The sequence below is a fragment of the Chinchilla lanigera genome, unplaced genomic scaffold (genome assembly GCF_000276665.1).
Source record: "Chinchilla lanigera isolate Chin_1 unplaced genomic scaffold, ChiLan1.0 scaffold00007, whole genome shotgun sequence".
Classification (NCBI taxonomy): domain Eukaryota; kingdom Metazoa; phylum Chordata; class Mammalia; order Rodentia; family Chinchillidae; genus Chinchilla; species Chinchilla lanigera.
The window spans coordinates 25,556,568-25,569,205 of NW_004955408.1; the positions used below are offsets into that span (position 1 = coordinate 25,556,568).

A 12,638-nucleotide genomic window follows, 5' to 3' on the forward strand; every position below is an offset into this window, starting at 1 on the left:
GATTAAACGAGTTTGTCTCTGGAAAGCCTTAAGGATTGAACTTAGCAATGACAGTATTAGGTGTCTGGTACTTATTCATTGCAGAGTAAAGCACCAGGATACTTGCGCTACATAGAACATTCATGGATGGGCACGAGACTGGACTAGAGATACCTCCTTTTGTTCAGCTAATTCCTGTAAACAACCAGAAAACCTCAGTGTTGTAATGCAATAAAAGTTTATTTTTCACTCATGTGAAGTCTTGACAGAGGCGGGGATGCCGTGGTCTCTAAGGTACTGAGAGACCAGATTCCTTCCGTCTCATGGCTCTGCCTTCCTCAGGTCTGTGAAGTCCTGTCCTTGGCCTGCAGTGGCAGAGAGAGAGTGTGGCAGGCAGTGTCAGATCGGAATGTGATGCTATTACTTCTGCTCACATGCCTTTGTCCAGAGCTCAGGACCCGGCCACACCTGACTGCTGGCGAGGTCAGGAATGCAGGCCAACCCATGTGCGGGTGTTTGTGTGTGTGTGTGTGTGTGTGTGGAGTTGGGGAGGGGGACAGTGGTACGGTAGCTTGACTCAGAGTTTTCTGTCTTCTACCATTGTGGTGTCTTCTTTGCAATTTTCACCATGTTCGGGAACAGTGTGTATTATTTATTTCATAATTTTGCTTTAAGTCACTTAGTTTTTGAATTTAACACTTTCACTAATGAGAGGTAACTGTATAACATCTCTGAAAATGGAAAAGCAGTATCACCTGCCTTAAGTAGATGCAGAGAGAACGGTCACACTGCGCAGTACGGCTGACTAGTAGAACGCCTGCTGAGGTTGCTGGGTCTGTTAAAGAAGCATGGAGAAGGTTTCCTTTGGTAGTGTGCACCGGTTATCCTGGCCACCCAGGAAGCTGAGGCAGGGGGTTGCAAGTCAAGGCCAGCCGGAGCAGCTTAGCAGTTCTGTCTCAAAATAAAATTTTAAAAACGGCCTGGGGTAGACGTGGTGGCACATGCCTGTAATCCCAGCACTTGGAAGGCTGAGGTAGGAGGATCACTGAGATCGAAGCCAGCCTTGACTACATAGTGAACCCTGTCTCAAAAAAGGGGGGCCTCGAACTCGTGAAAGTCCTCCTGCCTCAGCTTCCCAAGTGCTGGGATTACAGTCATGCGCCACTATATCTGTCTGGAGACTGGCTCCTAAGAGGGGAACAATGTCTGTGTGCTGTCAGGTCTTGATACTGAGCCCAGGCTCTGCATGTGCTTAAAGGAAGGAAAGGAAAGGAGAGGAGAGAGGAGAGGAGAGGAGAGGAGAGGAGAGAGGGCAGGGGAGGGGAGGGGGAAGGAAAAAGGAAGGAAGGGGAGGAGAGAGAGAGGCAGGGAGGAAAAAGAGCCCAGATTCCTGAGACAGATTCCCTGGGGGAAGGACTCCTGCCTACCTGCTCCATGGCCTTGGGCAAATATTAGTAAGTTTCTCTGTGCCTCACTTTCCTCATTTGCAAGATGAAAATCCGAGTTCATTGATGAATAGGCTTTGAGGCATAGTAGGCACATGACAAATATCAGTGACTAATATGATTCATCCTCAAATAGATTTTTTTTTTTGGTGCTGGAGGTGTGAACCTGAGACCTCACATGTGCCAGACAAACATTCTAGTCTACCACTGGGCCGAACCCCAACCCTACAGCTTCTGTAAAAGATGCTCATAAAGGTGGTCCTAAAGGCTCCTGGAGAGAACCTGTGTCTGGAAATCCCGAGGGGAGAGCAGTGTAATTACGTCTGCATCTGCCGGTACATGAGCCAGCCCAAAGGAGGCTGCCGAAGCGGCAGGTGCGCTGTCACCATTTGGTGGGGGTGCAGAATTGCATGTTTGTGCTTCTACTTTGCTTGAAATGCCATCAAAGCCACTCTGGAAAATGGGTCGAATGAAGAAAGTGAGGCCCAGAGGCAGCTTCCAGTTTCCTGAAACACAGGTGTGGGTTGCCCAGGTGCCCTTTGGTGGCTGATTAGCCCGCGTGACCTGGCTTTTGCTGGCTGATGTCACATCAGAGCCCTCTTAGCCCCTAACCAGACCCCTTTTGCATGAGGAATTCTCCCGCACTTCATGGCAGCAGTGGGCCCCAAGGACCCAGACGTGGAGGTGTCCACGGAGAGGAACCAGTGTCCTGAGGCAGGTAGTGGAGACCAGTCATTACAACTGGGTCTCTGAAGTGCCCCGTGACAGCAGAGACCGGCTCCGCTGTGCTCTCTTCTGGGTTCCCAGGGCCCAGGGCAGTGCCAGGTACATCATAGGCTCTTGAAAAGCGTCACGTAGTTGGTAAGCAGAGTCCACTTTGTGGGTTTGAATCTCACCCCTATTACCTGAAGGTGCTCTGATTTGCTAGCACTTCAGCACCTGGGCCTTCCTTTTGGGGACCTAAATGAAATGGCACGTGTAAGGCACTTGACATGGCACCCGGCCATGGTTGGCACTCAGCGCACGGGGCTGGGATTGTTACTTGCCCCGGTACTTCTGTGTTTGGACTTTGATGCAGGTCTTCCATGTGGGACTCTGGCCTGTGGGTGATGGGATCCCTGGCCTTTTCAAGCCTTCACCTGAGCACCCTGGCAATGCCAGCCCAGAGGAGAGGGCCATCTGTCATAGAAACACCCCGGGGCACAGAGTATAAGTGCACATAGGGCCAGATGCATGTGTGAAACTGTGTGCTCCTGTCTTTGCTGCCGTTAGTGTCCCTGCTGGTGTCCCTTGAGGGCCCCCTGTGCGGGAGCATGGGGGGTGGGCTTCATGTCCACCCACTCTCTGGGCAGAAGTGTCTGCCCTGGGTTGCTTTGCCTGGATATGTTGCATAGAGGATCCAGTGTGGTGCACATGTACCCTGAGGACAGGACAGGACCATGTCTGAGGCTCACAGTTTGCAAAATAGGGTCCTGTAGTGCCTGGCATGTAGGAAGTGTTCAGTCAATATTGATTCTTTGCTATTAGTGCATGTGAGATTTGCCTCAAAAGCAATTTAAGAATTAACAACAACAATAACAAAAACCCCACAACAGGATCCAGGTACATAATTTGCTTAGCATGTCTCCTCATCTCCTTTGACAGGGGGATCCCAGGATAGATCCAAGTCACCATGTCTCCGTTTTAGAGAGAAAGCCTCTGAGGGGCTGATTGGTCCTGTGAATTCATGTAGCCCCTCAGTCACCAGAGCTCTGGGGCTCCCGAAATGGACTCTTCAGCCAGCTGCCTGGATGCGTTCCCATGGTGGGTTGGGTGCTATAGGTCCCTGCAGCCCCCATTACCTTGCCTGGGTGGCATTTCCCAGAATATGGCCACACTGCTGGGTGTAGACAGTGATACCAGTTTCTAGGAGAGCAGTAGAGCAGAAGAAAAAGCATGCCACAGCCTCCCACACCTGGCCTGGACAGGGAGAATGCTGTGCCCTCCATACCTGCACCCATGCCTCTCTTCTGGTGGCTGGGCCAGAGGTCCCAACCAGCATGCTTCTGCCGAGGTGAGCCCCCAGGTCTGGCTGGCGTCTGTGGGCTCATTTGTTCCTGTAAGAACGTAAGCGTTTTCCCTCGAGCACCTGCTATATGCCATGTGCCGTGTGGAGGCCATGGATGTGGTACCTTCTCTTGGGGGCCTTATACACCTGCCGGGAGTGTGGACCTGCAGGAATACCCAGAGAGCTCACGGCGGACAGTCTCAGTCTGTCCACAGTTCAAGAAGATTCCCCCAGGACCCAGAGCTTGATGGGGTCTGGTGCCAGGGTGAGGAGGCCGGGCCTCCCAGAGGCAGAGGCTTGGATGAAGCGTGGCCGTGGTGACCTGAGGTGACCTGACCCGTGGGTGCGCGTCAGCAAGAGTGGGCCTGGGCCTCTGTGGATGGGGAGCAGCCTCTGCGGGAGCCCATTCCATGGGTGGTGCAGGCAGCCTCAGGCACAGCTCCTGGCTCTGCAGCATCCAGTCTGTTTGCCAAGAGATCGCTTTCATTCACATTTTCCACGCAGAGTGGCGTTTTGAAATGTTGACCTTCAATTCATCAGATGACCCTTATTAAATTGTAAGTCATATCCCATCAAGTAAAAAGAGACAACGGAGGAGTGAGTCAGCTGTGGCCTCCTGGCAGGAGGGCACCTGAAGCACTTGAGGCGCAGAAAAGATGGGAGCCTTATCAGTGATCCTGGGTGCCCGGGCGTGGACAGTGTGTCATCCCTCCCTGACCAGCTGGGCTAGAGGGGGCGGAGTCTGTGTGACAGCCGGGCTGGAGAAGCTGGGACAAACAGGAAGGCCTGGCCTATACAGGTGGACTTGAACCTGACTCATGAGAAAGCAAGAGCCCCGTTTAAAAGGTGAGGTGTGTTCACACCGGTCCAGCAGGAGTCCAGGCTGTGCCTGCAGTAGTGCTCACCAGGCAAAGCAAACAGCAGAGTGTGTGAGTCAGCGAGGCTTCCAGGAGGAGCAGCACTGAGAGATGAGTTGGAGTGGGGTCCGTAGAGGGGAAGGAGTGATTCTAGCAGAGGACTCAGTACCCGATGAGAGATTGGGAGGAGAGGATGACAGTGTGGGAGAGAATGAGGGTTACAGTGCATAGCTAAGGTGGGTCTGCATGTGCTGCATCAGGCACCTGGGAGCCATAGAAGGTTCTTGAGCAGAAGTGGTGCTTAGGAAAACAAAAAGGATCAAATAAACGTGAAAACTTCCTAGAGCTTGGAAGAAGGGGACCTGGAAGCCCGTTGGCCCTTATGGATTGGTACTTCTCCCAAAGGTGGTGAGGGATGGGCTCTCTCTTCTGTGATGACTGTTTCTTATTCAGACTCCTGTGGAGACAGGAAACAGACAGTGGAGCCCCACTAGGACTGAGTTCCCTATGCTCCTCTCTGTCCCCGTACCTCAGTGTCCCCATTTTTATAGCGGGGGAGAGTGACCTCCCTCGGGGTGTGTGGAGCCGGATGAAATCACGGATACTGCGCACGATGGCCGAGGCAGTATGCAGGTGCACAGATGGTGTTGGATGGGCGTAGCCAAGGGTTAGAACCCTGCAGCAGGAAAGCCAGTAGTAGGCCTCGGCAACATTTTTCTTGTTTTGTTTTGGGTACTGGGGGTCAAGCCTGGGGCACTGTCTCGCTGAGCTACATCCTTAGCCTCTTTATTCTTTTGAGACAGGATCTTGCTAAGTTGATCCTCCTGCCTCAGCCTCTTGAAAGCTGGGCGACAGATGTGCACCCAGCCTAGGAGTGTGTGGGTGGATGTTGAAGTGCATGGGAACACCACAGTAAGGAGAAGAGGCACCATGTGCTATGCATCTTCAGTTGGGAATGAGAGGGACTTGTCTGAGCATCATCCTCCTCTGTGAAATGATGCTAATGTCAGTGCCTGGTCCACAGGGGTGTCATGAAGGCAGACATGGATGTGATGCTCGGCATTGGCTGGGGCCGCATGGTTCCCGTTCCATTTTCCGGAGCGGTCCATTCATGGCTACTCACTGTTCTCAGGTGTACAAGCATCCCTGCTGTAGCAGCTGTGGCAGCTTCGAGGCGAGCTTGTCATTCACTTCACTTCCTTGCAGGGACGTCCGGGTAGGAGACTCCTCCCCTGTGTCAGAAGCCTGCTGCCTGTGTCCAGCAGTGCACTGCCAAAGGCCCGGCCCCATCCATTCCTGGCTGTGGGGCCTCAGGCAGGTCCTCTTCTCCTGGGACTCGGTTTCCTCACCTGTAACGATTGGCTGATGATGGTGCCCCTTCTTCCAAGCAGTGTGTGAGATCAAAACAGGATAACATATGCGTGTTACTAGATAGGTTTCCACCGCCACCACCAACCCATGTGCCCACGCCTCTGGGGGCTCATGAGCACTGGGGACCTGAAGCAGCTCCTCTCGCACGTGACTGCCGCCTCCCTGGGTCCTGTCTTCCGGCATCCATTATAGTCCCACAGTGTGAGTGGGAAGATCTGGTCTCCCCACCTGCTCTCTGCTTTAGCGCCCTCTTCACTTTCCATCCCTCTAGGGAGTGTCCCCATTCCTCATCTCTCACTCACTGATTGCCTTCCAGATACTCACTGAGGTCGGGATCCCAGGAATACATTCTCTGCCCTCAGGAATCAGGGTTTGGCAATTAAATCAAACATCCAGTTAGATTTGTAATTAGCGGTCGGGATGAATGCTCTGAGGGACAGACACAGGGATCTCTGAGACCTGAGGCCTCAGGACCAAGGGAAGCCTCGTCGAAGTCACTGAGCAGAAGGAACAAGGCAGAGGCCCCGAGGTGGGGTGGGCACGGGTCAGCAGGCAGAAGGGGTGGAGGACAGAGCCAGGCTGTGTGGGGCTGGAGGAGCCTGCTGGACCAGGCCGTGAGAGTCTTGGAGGATGCAGTAAGGAGCTTGTCTTTCATTCTGAGAATCTTGCAGCCACAGGTCCTTCTTTTGATGCCTTGGAAGGGCGCAGAGGCTAGGACGGTGTGTCCCAGGAGCTGGTGGGCTGGAGTAGAGGAGACTGCTGGGAGGCCTGCTGTCACGTGACCCCTACAGGTGAAACCCGCCCGCTCCTGAGGCATTAGGAGAGGAAAGGCTGCTGAGGGGAGTGCTTCCGTGTGCCTGGCAGGCCCAGGTTCATCATGCCGCCAGCCTTCCCAGCACTCTGCAGGCATCCCCTCAGCCCCAAAGGAAGGAAATGGGCCTAGGAATTTGCCCAGTGTCCACTGATCCTGCGTTCCAGGCTTTGGGCCCGAAGTCCTCTCCTCTCTGCTCTGCAGGTAGCGCCGGAGAGTGCACTGGTGTTCCTGAGACACTGTGACTGGGTTATGGCCACTGAGGCAGCATCACCGCTTGTGGCCACAAGACCTGTGCTGGCAGCCACTCTGAGGGTGTGACCTCTGAGCTTGCCTTGTCTTCTTCTCTTAGGCCCCCTCGTAGCTTCCTGGGATCCTGGGTCTGGGCGGGCAGCGGGCCCCCTTTCCAGGGAAGGTCTGCTCCCTTAGTGCCCCCTCTGTGTTCCCCGCACCCCGTCCATTTCCCTGGTCCTCGTGTCAAGTCAGGGCCGTTCCCTGTAAATACCAGTCCCCTTACATGTGCATTTTTGCTCTATGATTTTTCCTGTTTTGATGAGACCTGCCCTTGGCAGTGCAGGTTCCCGAGGGGACCAGGGCCCGGGCCCCAGCCAGCCAGTCAGTCAAGAACTCCACTCCCAGGCGGGCCTCACACCCAGCTGCATTCCGTCAGGGCCATAACCTCCTGCTCTGTGTGAGCGGGGCTGGTACCCACCACCTCCAGTTCGCGCGGTTTCTGTCACGTGGTTACTGCTCCTTCCAGCCTATGTTGCCATCTGGCATTTGCCCCATCCCCCTCTCTGCTTCCTTCCACACCGAGGGTCGTGGAGTTTACTAGAGTTCACGGTCTGGCACGGAAGCCCATACGCGGGGACCTGTGCAGGCTGCCTGTGGGAAGAGGGGAGGATGGGGGAGGCCTGCTCAGCGCCTTGGCCCACTTGTTTTTTCCTTCATTCCACAAATGCACTGAGCATAGCCTACGTGCCCGGCATGGTTCCAGGCACTGGGCGTTAGAGTGGACATTAGAAAGTATCGCAGGGGTGACAGCGCATCTGCCTGCCTTGTGAGGTGTAGCTGCTCTCACTGGCTTCGCGCTGCAGGTTGAGGCTGAGATTCAGAGTCTGGGTGCAGGCCAGTAGCGCCGCTGGTCACCTCTGCCATCTCCAGGAGATCACTGTAAAAGCGCCCCTTCTCAGGTCCCCCGGACCCCTCGCCTCCTGCAGCTGAGCATGGGCTGGATTTCAGCCCTCCCCTGGCCTTTGTCAGCTCCCTCAGGCAGGGGACCGCTCTCCCGGCTGTACCCAGTAGCCTTGCCAAGGTGACAGCTTGGCTGGTAGCTGCTGGTTTCAGGACTTGGAAACCCAGCTTCTCTGACTCCAAACACTGGTCTGTGCTTCAGGGTTCTGGACTGCTTGTTAGCGCCCGGTCTCTGCTGCTCCGTCCCTGTGGGGTTCCTTGACTCTGAGCCATGTGTGCCTACAGCCTTTCCTCAATTACTCAGGCCTGCCAGAGGCGCTTGTGTTGAAAGTATTTGTCCCGAGTTAGTACAAGCTTTTGTTCTCACCTTTGACGCACATGTAACCATCCCATACTCCTACATGTTTGTTCACTACTTATTCATGCTTCCAATAAACAGCATGTGCTCAGTGCCCGGCCCTGTGCCAGGGACAGAGATGAGCAAGCCGTGCCCCCAGCCTCAGGCAGCTCAGGTATGTGAGGCTGTGCGCGTAGTGCTCCAAGGGGGAGGAGCAGGGCAGGAAGAGGCCTGGCCACCCTCGGAGGCCTGATGAGGATGCTGAGATGATACTTGCTAGTAGCCAGCAAGGGAAGCTGAGGATGCAGCTTGGTGGTTGGGTGTGTGCTTAGCTTGTGTGAGTCCCTGGCTTCCATCCCCAGCGCGCGCGCGCACACACACACACGCAAACACACACAAAGCCAACAACGGCCTAGCACCCTCTGCCCCCTCCATCTATCTACAACCTGCTTATGGACAGAAGCAAAAGCCCAGAGAAGTTCACTAACTCACCCAGATGCAGCCTGGGCCGGTGGCAAAGCTAGGGTTTGAACCCAGACCTCCCTGCTCCAGCGTCTGTTCCCCTAACCACAGTACTGTATCGCATGACTATGAATACATTTGCTAAAGGAATGGGAGCAGTGTTTGCGCATCTCAGAACTCGGAAAGACAGACTGCCCTGAGGCTTGTGTGGCAGAATCCAGGCCAGTGGGGGCCTCAGAGGAAGCTGTCTATGGGCTGGTGCTGAGCAAGGGTCCTGGGGTCAAGGAAAACAGAAGGACAGGTCCTTCTGGAGCCACATCTGCAGTGGGATTTCCGAGTGGTCTTGTGTAGGAAAGAAGGCCAGGGCCTTTGTGACGCAGAGCTCTGCCTGACGCCCGGCCTGGTGTTCCACAGAGGAGAAAGAACTCCACTAGACGGATGTAGGCTGGGCTGTGTCACTGACCACTGGGATCCCCTGGGTGAAACTAAGCTACCCTCCTGGGCACTCGGTGCTCTGCTTCAAATCCACCATGGAGAAGCAGCCAGAGTCTTGACCTCAGCCTGCAGACTGCAGGCAGCCTGTCCTCTGTCCACCTTGCTGACCTCGTCGTGAGCCATCTCCCCTCCCTGGGCTATGAGTGCTTCACACAGCTTCATGCCCATCCTGGAGCCTTGACTGAGCCTGGGCTGTTCCCTCTGCATAGAAGGCTTTTCCCAGGGATGCTCCTAGCATGGTAGCTTCTCTGCCTCCACGTTGGGAGGGGCCTGTAGAGCCCTCTGTCATGCTCTGTCACGTTACCTTGTGTCTTCCTTCATAGTTTGTCACTTCAGAAAAGCCCCTCTCCTTTTGTTCTGTTTTTGTCTTTTTTTTTTTTTTTTGGTTTTTCTCCGGTACCGGGAACCGAACTCACGACCTTGCGCTTGCCAGGCAGGCGCTTTTGCCGCTGAGCTAAATCCCCAGCCCCTGTTTTTGTCTTTTTGAGACAGGGTCTTGCTATGCACTTCAGGCTGGCCTTGAGCTCACTTTGTAGCCCAGGTGGATTGAAAACTCACAATGATCCTCAGCCTTCCGAATGCTGGGATTACAAGTGTGCACCACCACCCCAGCCCCTTTTGGCTCATTTATTGTCTGTTCCCTCCACAAGAAAGTCCATTCCTCAAAGGCATCGACTTTACCTATGTTGTTCACTTCTGCCGTCTCAGTGCTGTCAACAAGCCCTGATTCTTTGGGCACTAAATACACTGCCGAGACAAGTGAACCTCAGTTTCCTCATCCATAAAATGCAGTGCACATGTTCCATGCAAATACCACATTCAGCATTCCTGTTTTTTTTTTTTTTTTAAGTAAAACTTCAGCATCCCTGGGTTTTTGTATCTATGGAGATCTAAGAACCATTGTCCCGGGGACATGGAGCAATGACTGTGCATATTTGTACAAAGATTTGGTGAGGGGATGGTGACAGTGACAACGATAATACCTTTGCACTCAACAGCACGAAGGTAGGTGCCTTCCAACTGTAAAATCCCATTTCCATGAAGAGTTTGCCCTGGCAAGTTGACTAGGCAACCTTGACTTTCTTGAGGGGAGTCTGGGTTTCCTTCCTGACCTCTGTCACCCTTACTCAGCAGGAAGTGTGTCCCTTATTGGCCCCTGCTGATGTCAGGCTATGAGAACCTTCCCCAGCCTCAGATCAGGGATGTCCTTAACCAGTGTCCTATAAATTTCAACCGCTCCTGGCCACTATCACAGTTTTTGTCATACCTGTAATCTTCCTACACTGTGATGCGCGTCACTCTTTATTTAAACAGACTCACCTTTTAATCCTTGAATGGGTGAGTTTTAAAAGGCAAACTTCCTATGTCATCCCTAGAAATAGGAAGCCAGTACCACCTCTGTGTGTCTAAGACATCCATAAAAGAGCAGTGAGAAGATGCTTCAAGCCATTGCTGGTTCTTTGCCTGACACTCACTCCTCTTCCATTACTAGGCTGGGGCATACCTTAGTGGTAGAACATATGCCTGGCAGCATAAAAAAAAAAGTGTGGTTATTCGGCCTATAAGCACCTGTTAAAAGGCCTATAAGCACCAAATGAGGCTTTCTTCTAGACTTGATAAGCACAATTGAAAAAGAAATAAAATAGAAACAGCTTCCTGAAGATGTGGTTTATATCATTTCCTGCCCTGTCTGGGTTCTATATAAAGCTATCTCAGGCACAAGCACTCTTCAGGTCCACCTGCCTCCTTTTTCAGGGGCTGGAGTGAAAGGGCTCTTGGGCATGGCTGGCTGCACTGTGAGACTGGGTGGCCAAGTTCCTCAGGTGGCCGGGCCTACCTCTTCTTCCCAGGAATTCAAGTCTCTTCTGGCTCTTAGAGAGCAAGGTCTAAAGCCACTTCCTCTAGACAGCCATCCCTGTCCTTCCCTCAACTGTGTAGTATTTTTAGTCTTTAAAGAAAATCAAATGTAACTTTCTTGGAAGTAGGAGAACTATTGTCATAGTGCGTTGTTGTTCTTACTTAATTCTGAGAATGTGGCTTTGTCATATTGAGCTGGTCCGCACTCTGTCGCCATGCTGTCCGGCTCAGCAGAACAGGGCTTTTAATAGCTTTCACGTCAACTGTCCATAAGAGATACGTTTTATATTGCAGCACAATGTACAAAAACTCAGCACCGCAGTGCTCCCCTTATTATAGGCAATACAAATATTTTCTCTTCTGTTGTAGTCTCTTTCGATCCTTCTTGAAACCAATAAATGGATTTAACTTATCAATCACTCTAATTGGTAAAATATTGTCCTTGAGAATCTAACTACAAACCTTATTAACAGGTCCCATGTTTTGAGAACCTGCTTTATGCTTTGGCGCAGAACTGAACGCTGCCCGCTTTAATCCCGACCACACTTTGTATACTACGCATTGAGTCTCAGAGGGGGCCATCGCTTATCCCCACTGACACAGCAGCTGAAGGCGAATTCCAGGATTCCAAGTGGAACCGGCCCTCTCACATCTGGGGTTTGTGTCGATTGCAAGCTGTCCCTCTTTCTACCTATACCCCCAGGTCCGTGGGTACCAGCTCTTTGCTAGAGATGTAGAGTGAGGGTTCTCCCTGGGGAAGAAGAAAATGCTGTGGTCCTCCACTTACCCCTGCAACCTTGTGATCATGGAGACGATGGGAAGCACTCATCACTCTGGCGGCCAGGCATGGTGCTTGGCACTTCGGGGACTAACATAGGAGCCCCCTCCAGGCAGTCCACTCGGGTGAGTGCTGTTTGAGGGCCTGGGAAACTGAGGCACATGGAAGTGAAGTACCCCCAAACCACAGCTAGCACCTGGACGAGCTGGGCCTGGAAGGTGGCAGCAGACCTGCTGTGACTCATGCACTGTCCAGCCTGTCTTCCAGCACAGGCCAGGAGGGCCCTGGGCCCTGTTCCATAGCCCAGAGCTGTCTCTGCTAGACTCTGGCTGCAGCCCAGTGACTGCCTTTGTTGAGCTCCATTGCATCACCAGCGGGAGAGCTGTGAGTGAAATGTGCGGAACCGATGCCAAGTGTCACATAGACAAGTTCGTGAAGGACAATGGTGCAGCTGCAGAGCCGTGGAAAGCCAGCTGGGTGGAGCCTCTGCAGACCTGGGCCTGGCTCCAGGCTGCGAGGGTCTGAAAGCCCAGGGTTTGGGTCTCAGCTATAGTGCTTCCGGGCAATGCCACCTTGGGTGGCCATTGTCCTTATGTGGAAAGCAGGTGTCCTGACAGCCTGTCCCTCCCAGGTAACATGGCATGGTCAGGAAGTGACACCTCACCAGCCACGCTGGCTACAGTGAGGGTGATAGGGCACTCTGGTGAGGGCATCCAATTTGAACAAAAGGCCAAGCATGTTACGTGCCAGTGCTCAGGAGTCCTCGCTTAGCACTGTCAGTTCCCCTGGTCTTACTTGTGAGCACAGGTGAGCAGGTTGCAGTGTCCCTTGGAGGCCTCAATAACAGCCGCTGCCTGGCATTGGCCATGGTCTGTGTTTCAGCACTCTGCCATGGTTTGTCAGTAAGAAGATAGCCAGACAGGTCTCATTAGCTGTGGAGAAGTTGCTGTCCCCACTCCCAGCTATTCTCTCTCGCCTCACTTGAAGCTGCCCTTCTGTCCCCAT

The 12,638-nt window shown here is 53.3% G+C and overlaps 1 protein-coding gene across 3 annotated transcripts in view; it reads left to right on the forward strand.

Annotated features, from left to right (window-relative positions):
- Window positions 1–12,638, forward strand: part of Ergic1 (endoplasmic reticulum-golgi intermediate compartment 1) — a 103,960-nt gene that overhangs the window by 16,419 nt on the left and 74,903 nt on the right. The window contains exons 1-2 of one of the 3 annotated variants that reach the window (XM_013509359.1): window positions 4,214–4,317; window positions 5,353–5,502. The exons of 1 other annotated variant lie outside the window; for it this stretch is intronic. In XM_013509359.1, the coding sequence (XP_013364813.1) occupies window positions 5,360–5,502 (143 nt within the window). In that variant the 5' untranslated portion in view covers window positions 4,214–4,317; window positions 5,353–5,359. Of the gene's footprint in view, window positions 1–4,213; window positions 4,318–5,352; window positions 5,503–12,638 lie in introns of those variants that run through there. One more of the 3 variants, XM_013509355.1, reaches the window with a different exon arrangement.